Raw genomic sequence first — 17,944 nt, 5'->3', positions numbered from 1 at the left:
ACAGCCCCTGTAGCTCCAGTCCAGGACAGACTTCTGTCTTCCTTGAGTGGGTGCAGAAGAATTTAGTACATTTACTGACTAGGCTATATGTTGTCATCTGGAGCCTTCTGTTCACTCTTTATTTGCAATTTTTCACAGAAACCCCTCTGTGATGCAGGACATACTGGTGACAGTCTATCCCTCCCTCCACAATAACAACCCCACAGCAGCTCTCCTGCCTTCAGCAGAAGCACCCAGGAGCACCGAGATGGGAACGTGAATGCACTGAAGCACAAAATGGCTTGGGATTATAATGAACAACTGACCCCTAACAAACAATTTGGTAAATATAAGCAGTGGTTTGTTGTGGTGACCTACTCAAGTATGTCCAGGCAGAAGGTACAGCAAGCAGTCAGCTCTGAAGGTGTACTGCTACTGCCTGAAGGAGCAGAGCACAAAGCTCACAGCCCAGCCAAGCCTTTCAGTATCAATGCCAACTTGCCACAACAGTTTCTAGATAGCTTTCTAGTAAGAAAACTGAGCAAATGGTTAACAAAAATGAAATTAGCATAGAGATTAGGTCAGGTATTTTTAATGAGGCATTTTTAAAATTAATTATTTCTTGCTAAACACTAAGATGCTTATCTGTTGGTAATGACGCTGCAGACTCACCAGGACAAAAGGCATCACGTCAGGCTTCTGGGAAATGGCATCAAATGTTGCAAACGACCTTGAAGTCTGCTTTCCTACAGGAGATACAGAATCTGACATTTTTGGTGGTTTGGGGTTTTTTTTTTAAACACTGCTTGTTTCATTTCCACTTGGCAAAAATGGTAAAAATACCATCTGGCAGAAAACTTATTTCAGAAATCAACACCCAGGTCATAGAGAGGAACTCCGCTCCATGAACTACTCTGTGTTATCAGCTTTCTTAACTGGCAACTTCAGCTCACTCAATAGTTGCTCACAGCAACTCTTTCAAAGCGTAGGCTTGAGGAATAATCCCTTGCAACAGCTACTTGTGCAGAAGGTCAACACATCATTTTATATATCTCTGCAACATTTACCATCCTCAAAATCTTAGAAAGTTTTTTAATCTTTTTTAAAATAGGGGAATAATTTGGCAGCACCTCCCACACAGTGAATGACAGAGATGACACAAATTTTGACAAGACAGCTGCAGTTGTGAAGTGGTTCAGATATACTCATCCCTATGTCCAGGGACAGGCTTTGGGTCATGCCTGGAATGGAACAGGGAGCATTAACTGTACTCATGCAGAAGTGCTATTTTATTTTCAGATTACGCCATGGTGTGAACCAACCCGTTCCCCTTTTCATCACTTTAGACCCCATACTGAAGAAAACAGTCAGAGTATTCTGGTTCTCATTTTTGTATTACAACTTAAGTGTGCAAGCTGCACACTGTGCTTTATTTTAGGCTTCAAGAGCAGCAGGAAAATGAAAAGCAGCTGCACCCAACTGTAGCAAGTATCAGCATTTTTTAAACATTTTCTTCCATATTTTGATTCTGTAATGATGAATGAGATTGTAGGGTATAAACATATAAATGCTTCGCACACAGGTAGTATACTTCAAGTGTACCACCTATAGTACCTACAGTATCTTGAAACCCCTATGCTTTCACTTAAGAATTTGTAAACTTTCAAACTTCTCCAAACTTCTAAGTATTATGACTTTCTTAAAATTTGCATGTAAACATGCAATAATAAGTAAAGCTCATATCTATGTACCATGGGCTTTTTTTCCTTTAATCATGGGAAAACAACAGCACTAGATTTCAAGTTTAGTTGTGGTTGATCAAATATTTACTCTTGCACAGAGGCATGGCTTCCCAAGGCCACTTGGCAAGTTGACAAATCAAAGCAGAGAAAGAGCTTTGACTCTAACAGGAGTTACTTTAGTATTAACCCAAAGTAATTTACAGTTTATTACACAACTTACATGCTAAATTAGACTATTGAATTTATCTGAAGAAGACTTAAGACATATACCTATGGTCCAAAGAACACAAATATTGGGTCCATTTCACTTCCAATTACTAAGAAACTTTGCTTTGTAAGAAAACCTCTAGGTCCTTGCATTAGACCAAGCAGGCAAGCTGAAGTAATTGAACCTCTGAAATAGTTGCAAAATTGAACTGGAATAGGTGAGGATGTTACCATAAAAAAAGGTAAAGCCTTCATTTATTTACAGCAGTTCTAAATGGAGCACAGAGATTTCTGAAAGCACAGAGAAAAACCAGGGCCCGTGCACTCCACTCTGATTAATTAGAGATGATAGCTTTCTGGACTGCTTCCTAAACTCCCAGAAAACTGTGTGCATCTAGCAAAAAAGGAAGCAGAAACAAAAATCCAGTATTGATTTCCGTACTCCATAGTGACCAGGTTAAAACTCATTTTCTGTTATACAACTTCACCTCTATCCCCAGAATTTTTATGGGGTTTTTTTAATTATTTTTTTTTCTTCCTTTTTAAGAGACTACTGTAGTATCGCCACTATCTTCACTCTCAAGAGTTTATTCAATAGAGCACATTTTTTAGTGAAAAATTCTATAAGCTTCATTGTTGTAACAAGTTCACAAGAACTGGGATTGTTTGTGAGGACTGAATATAGATTTCAGCTTGCATTTCCTAGACCTGTAGACCTAGTATTTTAGAGAAGAAAATACCAGATCCCCAGATTTTAGGACATTTCAGACACCTGGAGAATAGATTACTTCAGTTCTTTCAATCAGTATAACAAGCATCGTACTGCCATCTAGTGAGCAATGTAAAAGCCACTGACACATCAAGGTGCATAAGTATTTCTCATTACAAGACATATTTCTCTTTCATAAGTATGACTAGAAAATAAAAGAAAATTTAGGTATGGATCACTGATAGAAAATTGATAATAAAGTTTTGCAAGATAAAAGTAAAGAGGCACAAGGAAGTCAGTATAACAAGAGCTGGGAGTTCTTTATGACCACGTTATCCCACCACCCTTGGAATGCAGCCTTCTCTCCTACATAGATCATGGGATCAGCCATGCTTCAGACAGTAAGGTCTATTTTTTGACAATAGCTAAATATTCCGTTTTCCTTCACTGCCCAAATGCAAGGCATGTAGCACACCCATAAGCTTGAGCAAGGCCTTAGTGGCTATCCACAGAAGAGGCATCCCCCAGGTGTCACCAATAAACATCAGCAGCATCTGTCCCCATTCTGGTTTGAGAGAATATGAAATTAGGTTGCCACAGGGCTTCTTTCCACCCATGAGGCCGTGGTTCAGGCACCTGTGAGGAAAAGGCACAGCTTTGCTTTGTCTGAGCAGAGAAGTGACAAATTTTACACCTTTTCCCAAAGGCTGACTGAGCTCAAGACTTGGACCAGAGTGCTCTAGGCCCAGCTCAGATTTGAGAAGGCAGAACCAAGGATGGGACCCCGAGGGCAGGAGCCTGTGCCCCCCTGTGAATGTCACTGATGGAGGTCACTACACCTGACACAGTGGGTTTACTGCTCTGTGGGTGAAGGTCTGTCTTGGTCAGCATCACCAGACAAAGCTAGCTAGGGGATTTTGGCTAGCAAGATCCTGGCTGTGATGGTCTCAGGGCACAGCAGCCACACGCTGCCAACAGCAGGTCCAGACATCCAGCGCTGGCTTTCCAGGGCAATTCTTCAACTGCCCTTCACAGTTCACTGACTTGTAGAGAACAGCATATGTCTAACAGGTGCTGCTCAGCACTGACTTTCTCTGTCCTCATCAGCACAGCTGTCCAAAAATTGTGCTACTGCACAATGTTGTTTCGGGCACTTTCTTTGAATACATACTTGTTAAAGGAAGAAAAATGAGATAGAGCATAAACACACTTGTAACCCACCCCAAGGTGACAGCCAGAGGAAAACTGATGAGGTCCTGCAAGGACTACGTGATTCGTCAACTCAAGAAGGTGTTTGTGTGTGTTTGTTTTTATTCACAAACTTGTAGATTCTGTCAGCACTTACAGAGGCAGAAGAAAGCTTGGAACAGGAGGTGCTTTAGAAACCATACTCCCCCTCATCCAGTGACTAGCAGTAGCAACTACCCTTTGTTGTTATGCTCAGTCAAACACATCAGTAACGTGCTCTGCCCTGTTCCTATCACACAGGACCTGCAGGGCTTCTGACACCAATGACATAGCAAGCAGAGCTGGCTGGAGGAGAAAGGGAAAGAAATGAAGCAGAACTTTTCTATGGCAGGTGTGTTTGCAGAGGAAAAACACACATTCATCTCTAAACACTAATGTATTCCCCAAAGGTAGGCCACAGGAATAAACATATCTAGGATGCTTCTAATAGTATAAAGTGGCAGATTTGATAAAGTCTATGTTTATGTTTATTCAGTCATACTGCTTCCGCTAGCTGACAACACAAGCAGCAGTCAGAAGTCAGGATGCAGCTCCTGTTCAAGCAAATGGCACCACCCAGCACTTCTCAGCCTGATACACTTTTTCTTCAAGGTCCCTTTGCAATCAGCACACAAACAGCTGACCCCACCAGTCTGGCCTTAGCAAGACCCAAATAGAAGAAGTCTTGTTAAAGACTTAAAATTGTTAATTTTAATTATGGTCATTCTGTTCCAATCCCTCTCACAAAACAGATGTTTTCTACCCTCCTTTCTCCAGCAAACTTTCCTGTGCTACAGATTTTCTTGTCGTGCATGATGAGCAATGCAATATATTTGATAAAATGTCCCTGTAAACCATGAGGAGGATAAAACCAACTGCTAGTTTTACCATCACAATATTGAACATCTGCTCCATCTGTTCCAGGAAATGGTGACAGGTATCTTGCTAAAATATATTACACAAATTTTTCCAAGATATTTTTATGTTCGGTCATTTAAATCGTGGTAATTTTATCACCACACAGAACCCCCATAACCACTTCTAAACTGCTTCAGTAGCCTAAATCACTCCCTGATTACATAACTGTAGTGCCACCATGGCAATGACATCCTGCCACTATCAAGCCCTTTGCCAAAACTGAACCTTCCTCATGGGCCTGGATGCATGACAGGAACGCTGCCTGAGTGCAGTGGGGGAAAGGAAAGATTCAGGAGATTTCCCTTTACACATGCTAAGCCTTCCCAGCTTCGGGTGAGCTGCATAACAGGATGAATGTATCAGTGTTTCTCTTATCACATTTTAACAGCATCACTTAATATCACCAATTTAAACACAACAATGAGCATTCAGTCAAGTATTGAATCATTGGGAAAAGAAAGACTGCTGCCTATTTTCTCCATTTAGACACTGAAGAGTGATATATATTTGGATTTCATCTTGGATTCCATTTATAAATTTTTTCAATTTTTAATCATTTGCAGAAGTCTTGAGAGTACAGCATCAGCCAGAAAGTCTTTCCTGTTGCTTTTTTGAATTCTGTTCCATGCCTATATTATACTTAATCATAACTGAACCTCAAGTTAGAGCTATTAAACTAACATTATATTCTGCAGATAAAAGCCATTTTTGTCTTTCAGTATTTTCTCCACTCACAAGAGGCCTGCTTTTTTTCTATTTTTACTGCATTGGTTTTACTGGTTTTCTCTCTCATTTAGAGATACATGGGAATATATTTATGTTAACATATTTATATGTTAACATAAGGATGTTAACATTATGCAAAGTGCATACCTTGCAACTGCTTTTTTTTTCAACCTCACTGTATGTCTACCTTTCAAAACACTGCCATTTCCTACAGCTCAAAACACCAGCACAAAGAAAAGAGCGGGGCCAACCAAAACAACTTTCTCTGTGAACTCAGAGAGGCCATGACTGTCACTTTTCTTATGAGCACAGAGATTGAGGAAAGCTTGATATAAAATTCAGTGCTACTAGAGTTAGATCATGTAAGACGGTAATCTATGAACACATTTCAGCAAGCTTAAATGTGAAGCTCATCTGATTCTAAGATCAGTGGGAGTACACAAATTGTTTAAGTGCTTTTTTCCACCACAGCCAGACTGCTTAACATGATCAAACAGGTTTTCTTCATCCTCCTTTTAATGACATGACCATGATAGGGAAGGGGTGTCAAACTCAAACAGCAGCACTGAAAAGAACAGGCTTTTCCTGCTTTCAACACTTTGGGAGGTATAAACAGAGAATGGCCACCACCAACTCCCTGTGAAAAAAAACAGGACAAGGGGATCTCATGTGCCATCAAGTCCATCTCCCTTTTAGGCAGACATTTAATACTATTTTTTTATAATTCTACACATGCTGATCAAGCCTGGTAAATAGGCAGGTGTTTTGCTCCTGTACTCATCAGAGGGTTGTTCCAGAGCCTTACACTTCTGAGCCACGATAATCTTCAATCTCTTCCTTCAGGTGGGCAAATGCACCAAAGAAGATTATTACTGTGGCAGTAAGGATATGAGTGGCATGACCCTAAATTGTAGAACCTAGACTGGAACTTAAAGGCAAATATCACAAGAGATGGGAAAGAAAAGGAGAGCCTTCTCAAGAGAAGTCAGAGCTTTGGGAGAAAGGAACACTAAATCATAGGTTAAGAAGTCCAAACTTGCCTGCAAGATCTTGTTTCTCCAACTCCTGTGAATTTAATTTTGTGAAGTATCTTTCTAAAAGAGTGAAATCTGTTGCAGAAAACCTCAGAAATATTAGGATTTTTTTCAAGGCAGAGCATAAAATCACAGATACCTTGCTACTACTTTTCTTCCATTACAAAGACTTTATTCTTTGAAAATCACCCTCAGCATTTTATTTTGCCTCTGCTCTTTACATGCCTGTTCTGTATTATTTAAAAAAAAAGAAAAAGAAGAGAAATTTTACTGTCCATTCTGGCACAGGTATGACACCATACTGAAGCATTTATCACAAATCATCTGCAGAGACAGGCTGCAATGCAGATGCTCCTGACATTGTCAGTCTGGAGAAGAACTTTTACTGGACCACCAGTTTTCCCAGAGGATGACATCCACAGTGCTCAAAGCACAAAAGGTGCTTTTGATAAGGGATGGCTCCAGCTTTTTCACAACCTTATTTTTAAGGACCCTGGGTACAATTTAATTGATACACTTGACAGATGACCTGACCGGTCCCTGCCCAATAGGTATGCCTAGTTCAACCGGAAATTGCACTGCAAAGCCTTACCAACTGCTTGTCACAGCCTACTTACTGTCTTCAAAATCTTGTTATTAAATGCACTGTGGAATTATATTCTATCTGTGCTTATCTGTGACATATGTAATTGTTTCGTGATATGAAACACAATCTACTCAGCACTGAGAAAAATGATCTCTAACAAGGCAAACTTGAACCGAGGCATCTGGGGCATACGGATGATCACAGCGCTGGAGCATCTCCTCTGTAAGCACTGGGGTTGTTCAGCCTGGAGAAGGCTCCAGGGAGACCTTAGAGCAGCCTTCCAGTACCTAAAGAGGGCTTATAAGAAAGATGGGGAGAGACATTTTAGCAGGGCCTATTGTGATAGGAAAAGAGTAACGGTTTTGAATTACAAAACAGTAGGTTAACACTAAATATAAGTAAGAAATTTTTTACAATGAGGGTGGCAAAACACTGGCACAGGTTGACCAGAGGTGGATGATCCAATCCTGGAAACATTCAAGGTCAGGCTGGACGAGGCTCTGAGCAATCTGATCTAGGTGAAAATGGTCCTGCCATTGGAGGGGTATTAGAATAGATTATCTTTAAAGGTCCCTTCCAACCCAAACCATTTTGTGTTTCTGTGAATTAAGGCACTTAGTATTTCATTTCTCTCTAACCACGCTGTTACACAGTCACGATGCGAAATACTTGGTGCCCATTCACGAGCTGCTGCCCAGCTGAGCACAATTCAAGGTTTTGGGCCTAAGGCAGTACCCTTTTCCACATTTCCTGTGTTCATGAGACCAGAATGCACAAGCCACACTTGGCATGGCTGGGTACAACCGCGAGTGGTGCCGTGCCCACAGAACCCACGCTGCCACAGATAAGAGATGATAGCAGATAGAGGCCTCTCACAATCATAGTTTCCTTCTGCAATCACACGCTCCGGATACGTGCGCGCTCTCTCCACACACACGTGTACATTTCCCCTCTTTCTCTACACACCTACAAAATTCCCCGTTTTCCCTCCGAGGCCGGAGCACGAGGCCGCAGCCCCGCGGTCACTGCCCGCGCTCAGCGCCCGCGGACGGGGCAGGGCCCGGGGGGCCGTGTCGGGCCGGGGCTCCTGCGCTCTGCCCCGGGGGGCCGGGCCGTGTCGGGCCGGGGCTCCTGCGCTCTGCCCCGGGGGGCCGGGCCGTGTCGGGCCGGGGCTCCTGCGCTCTGCCCCGGGGGGCCGGGCCGGAGCTCCTGCGCTCTGCCCCGGGGGGCCGGGCCGGAGCTCCTGCGCTCTGCCCCGGGGGGCCGGGCCGGGGCTCCTGCGCTCTGCCCCGGGGGGCCGTGTCGGGCCGGGGCTCCTGCGCTCTGCCCCGGGGGGCCGTGTCGGGCCGGGGCTCCTGCGCTCTGCCCCGGGGGGCCGTGTCTGGCCGGGGCTCCTGCGCTCTGCCCCGGGGGGCCGGGCCGGGCCGGGGCTCCTGCGCTCTGCCCCGGGGGGCCGGGCCGGGGCTCCTGCGCTCTGCCCCGGGGGGCCGGGCCGGGGCTCCTGTGCCTGGCCCGGCGCTGCTGTGCAGCGCAGGCACAGCCCCTCGGGCCCCGGCCCGGCCAGGCCATGCGGCAGGAGTGTGTGAGGCCCAAGCTCCTCCCCGCCTCCCCTCCCCTCGCCGCGCCGCAGGGACGTGGACTCGGCGGGACATGGAGGCGGGCGGCGGGGCCGGGGCCCGGTGTCCCACGCTGCTGCTGCTCCTGCTGGCGGCGGCGCTGGGAGGCGAAGCGGAGGCGGAGGAGCCGCGCCCGGCGCGGCAGCGCGGGGACGAGCAGTGCCATTACTACGCGGGCGGGCAGGTGTACCCTGGGGAGGCGGCCCGGCTGCCCGTCTCCGACCACTCGCTGCACCTCAGCCAGGCTAAGAGTAGGTGCCGGGCGCGGCCGGGGCTGCGGGGAGCGGCGGGGCCGGGACGGGGGTGCGCCCGCAGTGAGCCTCGGGGCCGCGGTGTGGGGCGGCGGCAGCGCCACGTCAGGCGGAGCGCGGGGGCTCCCCGGGCCCGTCCCTTGGCCACGCCGGCTCTGCCTGCGGCCTCCGGGGCGGCCGCGGCAGCCAGGGGAGAGGGAAGGAGGGGGAGGCAGACCGGCCCCACCAGCTCCTTCCAGACCTGTATTTCCATCGTGGTCGATGTGCCGTGGCCGCCGTCTCACGGGCGTTCGGCAAGGTCCGTGGTTCCAGAAATGGCGAACGAGTTCAGGGAAGCGCTTCAAGGGATACACAGGACTGTTTTGTGCTCACGCTGCGGTCAGAAACAATGAACGGGAGCCTCTCGTAACCCGCTGCCACCGCGCTGGGTTTGGCACTGCTTTTGTGCCTGTGCTCTGCTGTGGTTTAAATGCTTTACATGACAGACGTGGGGACAAACACCGTAATCGTGTGGCTGTTCAGGGATATCTGCTCAAAGTCCCGTCATGCAGGAGAGTACAGAGAGATCGCACAGAAATTGTTACCTCCCCTATGAGAATTTACAGCTTTAAAGTCCTTTTCCTTTACTGAATCAGGCGTACGTTCTGTTACAAGCGTTCGCAAGCAGATGCTAAAAAAAAAAACCAAAAAAAAAAACAGTAACCAATACTGTTTGGATTTTTCTCCCTTTGTAATGTAAGTTATTACAGACAGATGTTTATAACTGCAAAAACAATTACCTTAATTTAGAAAGGGGTCAAGATATGCAATATTTTGTTTAGTATCTTTTCCTTCTCCCTCCTTAGCTGAAGGTCTTTGTTATACATCCTTGCTAACTATATTCTGCAGCTATGAATTGTCCTAAGAAAAGGAGAGCCAAATAATTCAGGCACCATCCAGATAATATTTAAAGATTCCACGTATTTTTCTCAGAAGCTTTTCCCTAATTTGCTGGAGATGTATGTCAATGTCCTTGACATGGCAAGTGTATTCAGATCAACTTGTAATTCCAGCATACCCTGTCCTTTGTCTCCAGATTCACAGTGGTATGAAAATAGTACCTGGCAGATTAATTTTTAATATTTTAAATTCAAAGTTAATCCCTGATAGGAATTGTAAATACATGTCATGCTTTTCAGTGGGATATTATTTTAAAACACAGCTGTTTTCAAGTTAAAATTTGCTTAGGAATTGTAATTTAATAAACATATGCTGCATTTTTATGCATCTGTCTCTAAACATGTTGTGGCATATATTTTTTGTGGAACAGAATTCCAGACAGGTTTCCATGACTAAAAAGTAGCAAAGTAAATTTGAACCATTTTGTCCTGCTGGTTCCCAACAGCTATTCCTAACAAAATAATGAGAGTAGCTGAAGTATTAAAGAGCTTTCCCCTTCAGTCTAGCAGGTGCCTTGTGCTGGCAGTGCACACAGGGTTTGTTCGGTAGCCCAGATAAGGTTTGTGTGGCCTTGATTATCAATGATCAACAGGGCTCATATATGAGCACAAGTTGGTCAAATTATTTACTTTGTATGTTTATTGAAGACTTCTTTTCTTCATCATTCTGTTACCCCCATGTTTAGAGCTGGAAAGCAGTTTCATCTTGGAACTGTGCTGTAGGTTGTTTTGTAAGCAAAAGGAAGAACAGCTGTCTTTGGACAGCTTGGTTTGAACACAGGTGTTATATTCTGACTTCTAATTCAACATTCTTTGCATTTCAGTCTCCAAGCCAGCACCTTACTGGGAGGGAACAGCAGTCATTAATGGAGAGTTTAAAGAGCTGAAGTTAACAGATTATGAAGGAAAATATCTTGTCTTCTTCTTCTATCCTCTTGACTTGTAAGTAAGAGCACTGTAGGCATACCGAGTGCAGCTACACTAGATTCATAATTCATTAATTCTTCTCTTTTTTTGAGGTCTTGTATTTTAGTTTGGTAAGAATTTGGGAGAGAAGAAAGGAGTGACAGAAGAAAATACAGTCTTTGCATTTGTTTTCTTACCATGCATTGGTAAAATTGTAACACAATCTTTGCAGACACTAGTTCGTGTCTCCACACAAAACAAACAACTTTGTAGTTACCCAGTTAGGCAGACTCTATGTTCTGTTTCGTGCTGTAACTCAGTGCTACAAGTAGAAGAAGGCATCCCATCTGCTTTTTCTAAAGGATATATATATAGTGTATCCAGGAGGTGGCATTTTCCCATTAAGCTCATCCCGTAGTATCCGAAGGGCTCTTAACATTAACCTCCTTTATTTAGAATGCAGTAACTTCACTGATTGAGTGAAGACATTTCTGCTTTTTAAGGGACAGTCCCATTCTTTTCCACAAAATGAAGATAAGAGGACAGAGATGCATAACTACTTCTAATATTATAGCATCATTAGCTTTAATACTTTAGTTTTTCTATAATAGAAAAAGGTGAACACAAATTAGTTAAAACTTGCAGATTTGCACAGTAACAACAAATTATAGTATGATTCTCTGAAAAAAGTGGCTTATAGTATTTAAAATCAGGCACATTCGTAAAATCTAAAAGAACATAACTGTACAAGGTCTGAATCCAGATTCTAAAATAACTGTAGATTTACAATCTTCAGAAATAATCCATTTGTAACTAAGCTGGAGTCTGAGGGTGGGAATTTGTCAGGCAGCATTTGGTTAGATACTTGAAGAAGCAATAAAAATAAGCAAAAGCTGAAATAATTTATGACAAATACACCATTTTAAGTTACACAGAGAATTTACTGTCTTTCTCATTACATTTTTACTTTTATCTTGTCTTAAATCTTCTAGTACGTTTGTCTGTCCAACTGAGATAATTGCTTTCAGTGACCGAATTGAAGAATTCAGAGCAATAAATACCGAAGTAGTAGCATGTTCTGTGGATTCAAAATTCACTCACTTAGCATGGTATGTGTTTTCCTCTTGTCTTTCACTTAATATTATTCATGTTCCAACTTAGGAGAAGGACAGAACTCCCCAGATTTTTAGCCTGTGTAGGTATATCATAATGTGTGAAAGTGTGATGCTGTTGACACAAATGTTTAAAATAAATTTTAACTCTAGTGTGTGAAAGTACCTTTGCTTTTTAAGCGTGTTTAATGTGTACTGCTTGAAACATACCATGTCTCAGTCCAAAAAATACTACAAATACAAAAAGAAAATGTTAATGAAACTACCAGTAAATGCTTTCCATTGTCTCAGTTCATGAGCACATTGGCATAAAGCAAATGCAACTGATAAGGTTGTCATTAACAGATGTGGCCAAAACCTGCAGAAGATCTACTGAACATTTTGTTCAAGCCACAAATACTGTTCATCTCCTTTGTGTGCAGAACAGAAAAATGTCACTTGCACTAAATCCTTCTGTCCATAATGATGCAGTTTGTGAGTTTTTGACTTGTGTAGGGAGTATAAATCTATGAGAAATGCATCTATATTTTCTTTCCTTCAAAGGATTAATACTCCTCGTAAACAAGGAGGACTTGGACCAATGAAGATTCCCCTTCTTTCTGATCTGACACACCAGATTTCAAAGGATTATGGAGTGTATTTGGAAGATCAAGGACATACCCTTAGGTATTTCACTGGGCTGCAGTTCAGTTGGGTTTTTGCTGGGGTAATACTTACTGCTTTCTATTTAAAAAAGCATTTGAAATTTTTCTTTTAGAGCAGCTTTTACTTGGGGATTTATGGCGAGCAGCAAATACTGAAGAACACAAAAAATAGAGTTATAATGTGTCAGAAGAGGGGTCAAGGTTAATATCCTGTTTAACAGCAGGCATCAATAGATACCTTGGGCAGGATTGCCCAGAACTGCAGTTGCTCAGGGACCTCCCAGGTCCAAGCAGAGTCAAGACTAAGGTTACCTAAAGAATACATTTGCCTAAAAGAGAATAGTTTCTTTTGGGATCCCTGTAATGCCCTAATGTCTGCAGCATCCCCTGGCAGGGCCTCTCAGAGTTTAGTTCTATGTTCTGCAAAGAAGTATCTTCTTTTTGGTTTTAACTAGAGTTCTGCTCATGTCCTCTGATACCCAGGTAAAGAATAGTAGGTTACTGGTGGTGAGTATTATATGGTGTTTGCAAAGATAAAATTCCTCCCACCCAGCAGACATAAAATAGTGCATGAAAACACCGCTATCATTAACTCTGTTTCCTAACACACATACACTTTTTTTTTCCCCACAGAGGCCTTTTCATTATTGACAATAAAAGAATCCTTCGACAGATCACAATGAATGACCTTCCTGTTGGGAGATCAGTGGATGAAACACTTCGTTTAGTACAAGCATTCCAGTACACAGACAAACATGGAGAAGGTGCTCTTTTGAATATTGCCATATCGAAGATTGTTTTACTTAGCCTGGAAGCTGTATTAGCTTTTTGGAGGAAAGATGCTCAGTAGCATTAAGGACTGGCCTCATACAGTGACTGAAGAGACTTGATTGCCCTGCTTGATTTCGTGGTCCCAGGTTCTTAGGCTGTTTCTAGAATAGTAATTTACATTTTGCTTCACATCCATGAGAATGAGAGCATAAAGCTCTTAGTCTGAATTTTGGCATTATGTACGATGTTTCCCAAGCATAAATTTGTACAAAACATGAGGCTGTGAAGAACAAGGCCCAATATTTCAGCACATTTTTGCATACTAAAGTAAAGGAGATGCAGGTCATCCTTGTCCTGTGCCATTCAGTGAGGCACTGTGACAAGTAATTGAGATTGTTTCATGTCAAGATACATGGTGATACTATGGAAACTATACCATTACTCTGTATAAGTGCTGTGTGATCATCTTTCCCCAGCAAAGAAATTTTACTGTCTTCAGATCATTACTTTGATTCAAGAATTCTTATTCAGTTCAAGCATGGGGTGAACTTTTTCACATTTCTTTCAATAATTTATTTGAGGATTTGTTTAAATATGAATACACATTTAGCAGCTTAACTTCCAGTTCAACTCAATGTCTCCAGGCATTTGAAAGTACTTTTATATGAAGGTACAAATCATTATTCTGCTGTGCTGTACAGACTTGAAAAAATAGATGCTGATGCTTACAGGCTATGCAATCTGACTAAGGAAATTTACCCACATTTAGTTACAAAGCCAGTTTACAGAATGTTAATTTGCAGTGTTTCCAGAACACCACGTTTTTCCCAGCTTTTGAATGTTTTGAATTAATGTTGAGGAGAGCCTCTGTAGACACCTCACTGGTTTCTTCACACAAAATAACAGTTCTCCACAATTCCTACTAGCATGTGGGGCATTTTGTCAGCATGACTTAAAGCAGTGAAATATGACACAGCTGCTTGAGCTGAAGCCTCAGAGGAAGAGCTCTGAACAGATGAGAGCTTTACTCCAGAATATGCAGCTGTACAGGTGGTCCCAGGGCTCCCAGCCACACTGCAGTAAGCACATGCTGCGATCCCTTTGCTCCTAAGCAAGACTACAAATAAAATCAGTCTCTGGTGGAATCTTTGAAGTGATCTCTGTGCTAAAAAATGCCCCTAGTTTTGGTTTTAAAGAAAGAAAGGTAGGTCTCTGTGTAGTCACCTGAATTGTATTGCAAACCTTCACTTTTACTAGAGTTGATGTTCATTCTCAGATACTACTTTGCCAGTACTTTGTGTAGAAGGGCACAAGAATTAAACCAAGGCATAGGCATCCATCCAGACATCTGCAGTTTTCAGGCAACAGAAGTGGTGGATGGTGTCAGGTATAAACTGCTAGGTCACCATCCCATGTGTAAAGAAAACTGTACATTTAATAGTTTCAGGTATTGACATGTGACACTTCACAGTGTTTTACTTCAAGGTCAAAAAGAGAATACTAAACACACAAAAGTCTGTGTGTGTAAAAATAACTTCAGTTAACTTTGTCCCTTTTTTTTTTCAGTTTGCCCTGCTGGTTGGAAACCTGGCAGTGAAACAGTAAGTCACTGTTTATATTAACATGCATATAGTACTAACAAGCACTTAGTTACCATTTCTACTAGAGCCATCTTAGCAACTTCCAGTGAGAAGGCATGAGTAAATATCACATTATTAAACTTAGACTATTCGGCTTACTATTGATTTCATTAGGGGATTGTTTCCCTCACACTAGACATGTTCCAGTTGTTTCAAACTCCTGGTGTGTAAACAAAATTCACTTGATCAGCAGTGAGTCTGTGATCAAGAACTTTTTCCTGTTAACACCTGATGAGGGAAAGTTTGAAACTCTTAAGTTTGTTGTATCTTCTTGGCTATTTGTCCATATAAATTCGTGGTGGATCTTACTTCGCAGATCCTGGGCACTACCCAAGAAATAAAAAGATAAAAGTTGCTAGGCTGCTGTAGTTTGTGCCAGAGCCAGTGCCACTGTCAGCACGCCAGCAGAGAGCACTGCTTTGCTGTGCAATTGTCCTCCCTTTGTTACTTCTGAGCTCCATGTGACTGGAGGCAGAGAAGCCAGAGTTCACATAAACACTCATTGAACTTGTTTGTGTTCCCTGGCCCAGAGTGAGCCTCAGCAGAATAAGGTCTGAGCTGCCTCGTTCAAATGAGATAACTGTCACTTATTTGAGCATGTGGCTTCCTTCTGAACCATCTGGTGATGACAGAGCACTGTTGTTATTGAGCTGGCTCAACAAAAACCAGGTCCCAGCAGCCTCTATGCAGAGTTAGTGAGCATTATACTTGATAGTAAAAAACAGTGGAATGTTAAACCATGGTTTTTGGTGGATGTGAAAGTTTCCTAGGATGACTTGAGGCTGGGAGTGAATTTTTTCAAGCTAGCAGAGGAGTGTCGTAAGGGGGGAAGCTGGATATTAAGACTATAAAATGAAATAGAGCTGGCTGGCCCAACATCTGTATTTTGGCACTGAAAACTTCTGCCCTCCACAACCAGGATCACCTAGATAACATGACATTGGTACCTTTTCTAAAAAACAGTTACGATGCTGATCTTAACAGCTCAGATACTGCCAATTTAATAATCTAAAGCAATACATAAGCATTCTCACCTCCTCTGTGGAAAAGATGCAGACAATAGCTGAGTAGTTGAAAAAGCCTTTCTCAAAGATGTAGACATGCCTTCTAAATGTGTTTGATTTAATTAGATCAAACCAGAGGAAGCCATGAGAGTGTGGTGGCCAAGGGAAGAACTGTAAGTAAATTCTAAGCCTCTAGATTACAGATACTAATTTACCAAAATATCTTGCTTTTGGGGCAAGCTATCAAAATTCTTCCTTTGGTAGGCTGCACTCTCTCATGCCTCAATCGGTTGGATTTCTCTGCTACTGCTGTTAGGTACCTTTAGAGATGAACAGTAATCTAGTACCAAATCAACTGATAAATTACTCTTCAGTGTTGCTAGTGAGTTGGCAGTAGCATCTTTCTTTGAAATACTGTGCTGTTCTGGCTTTATAGTCTGCTATGTTTTCATGGCTTTGGTTTTTGACTAACGTTTTCATTTTCTTTCTTGAACAGATAATTCCAGATCCAGCTGGAAAACTGAAGTATTTTGATAAATTAAACTGAGGCTTGCTTCTGTTGAATTAAATAGGTCACATACTTCTTGATTTTTGCCAATAAAATTTCATTAATTTTTGGTACTTTCGTGAGTTTGATTAATGTGTAACAGCAGTAAAACATTAAAGGGCTCATTGTTTCAACAGAAGTCTAGCCTGTGTGAAGCACAGGTACTCATTAGTTATTAGAGAATACTCTTATGAAATGCATGTTTTCTCTTTAGGTTTTATTTAGATGCTTAGTCTTCCCCAAATCCACTTGGCATCTTGGGCTTAGATTTATGACTTTTGCTATTAATAGATTTCTTAATTTCTGCAAAAATCTTGTGTGTTTGGTCACATTCTAGAAACTACAGCTAGAAAAGAGCCACTTGGTTATGGTACATTTGTCTGTCGTCCAGAGGCAATAGTAGCTAACTTAAAAGCCAGGAACAAGTTACAGTTGCTGATTTAAATTTCCAGTCTGTAAAGCTTGAAAACATTTTTCACCTATTAAGAACACACCCTACACTATAGAAATCAGTACATCTGCGCTGGAAAAAGCACAGCTCTACCAGTTCATGTGATTCAAATAGTGAACCAGTAAATTTTTCTGTGCTTGAATTTGTAGTGTATTTGCTGATAAGATCAATTCTGTTTCACACTTTCTGAGTTTTTCCCCTACACTGTTAACAGATAGATGTGGGGGACAGTGTCCTGTGCCAATCCACTCCCTAACTGTGGCTCCTAGTTTTAAGGGAGTAGTTGTAGTCTTGTCTTGTAGACATGAATTTCTTCTTCCAAGGGAAAAGAACATATCCATGTAAGACATACTTGTATGCACTGGAGAACCCTTTCCTGAGGATGTCATCTTGCTTCTTCACACCTCTTCCTCTTTTTGACACAGTATTCTAGAGTCTGTGCAACTGGAAAAACAGTAACTGAAATCTATATCAGCTTTTCACTAGGGTCATCCTTGAAAAGGCAACAGGCACCTTTTGTCTCCAGTCTGCACCACTATATTATTACTCTTGGTTTGGATCCCACATACCTGAGAACCCACTTCCCCTTCCCTCACCAAACCATACAATTCCCTGCCCTATACACAGACACTTCACTACAGTTCTGCAGATCTAGGCCAGCACTTGCACTGTGAAGTTACATGATTTTGTGGACTTGGGCGAGTATTGAGCAGCTCTCCATGTTAGTCACTGCAGACACAGAGCAGAAACAGCTGCTTCATTTCACTTTGGCTCTGATAGAAGTAACACCTATGCACATTCCATGGGCAGAGGGAATCACAGCCAGAGCAAGTAGAGCTCCACTGAGCCTCAGCCTCCCTGTTCCTGTGAGCTCTGGGGAAAGGAGTTCCTCATCCCATCTAGAGGCTAACAGAGGCTAAATGGGATCAACGCCAA

The 17,944-nt window shown here is 42.5% G+C and overlaps 1 protein-coding gene and 1 long non-coding RNA gene across 3 annotated transcripts in view; one reads left to right on the top strand and one right to left on the bottom strand.

The window, feature by feature from the left end:
* LOC111922898 (uncharacterized) overlaps positions 1–9,433 on the bottom strand; it is a 54,736-nt gene extending 45,303 nt beyond the window's left edge. Inside the window, exon 1 of the long non-coding RNA XR_015284137.1 lies at positions 9,237–9,433. This is a non-coding gene — a long non-coding RNA (uncharacterized LOC111922898). The remainder of the gene's footprint in view (positions 1–9,236) is intronic.
* Positions 8,698–16,631, top strand: PRDX4 (peroxiredoxin 4). 2 transcript variants are annotated; one of them, XM_086879902.1, is made up of 8 exons: positions 8,746–8,995; positions 10,758–10,875; positions 11,832–11,948; positions 12,495–12,617; positions 13,229–13,359; positions 14,933–14,967; positions 16,137–16,183; positions 16,507–16,631. In XM_086879902.1, exons 1-8 carry the CDS (start codon positions 8,779–8,781, stop codon positions 16,508–16,510), a joined length of 792 nt encoding a protein of 263 aa, XP_086736028.1. In that variant the 5' UTR covers positions 8,746–8,778; the 3' UTR covers positions 16,511–16,631. The 2 variants fall into 2 exon arrangements, with proteins under 2 accessions (XP_086736027.1, XP_086736028.1); XM_086879901.1 differs by lacking the exon at positions 16,137–16,183 and having other exon boundaries at positions 8,698–8,995.
* Positions 16,632–17,944: the final 1,313 nt, after the last annotated feature.

This window comes from Cyanistes caeruleus, chromosome 3, assembly GCF_971803275.1.
Source record: "Cyanistes caeruleus chromosome 3, bCyaCae1.hap1.1, whole genome shotgun sequence".
Taxonomy (NCBI): Eukaryota; Metazoa; Chordata; class Aves; order Passeriformes; family Paridae; genus Cyanistes; species Cyanistes caeruleus.
Note: the sequence above shows the minus strand (reverse complement) of the source record. Positions and strands in the feature narration are given on the sequence as shown.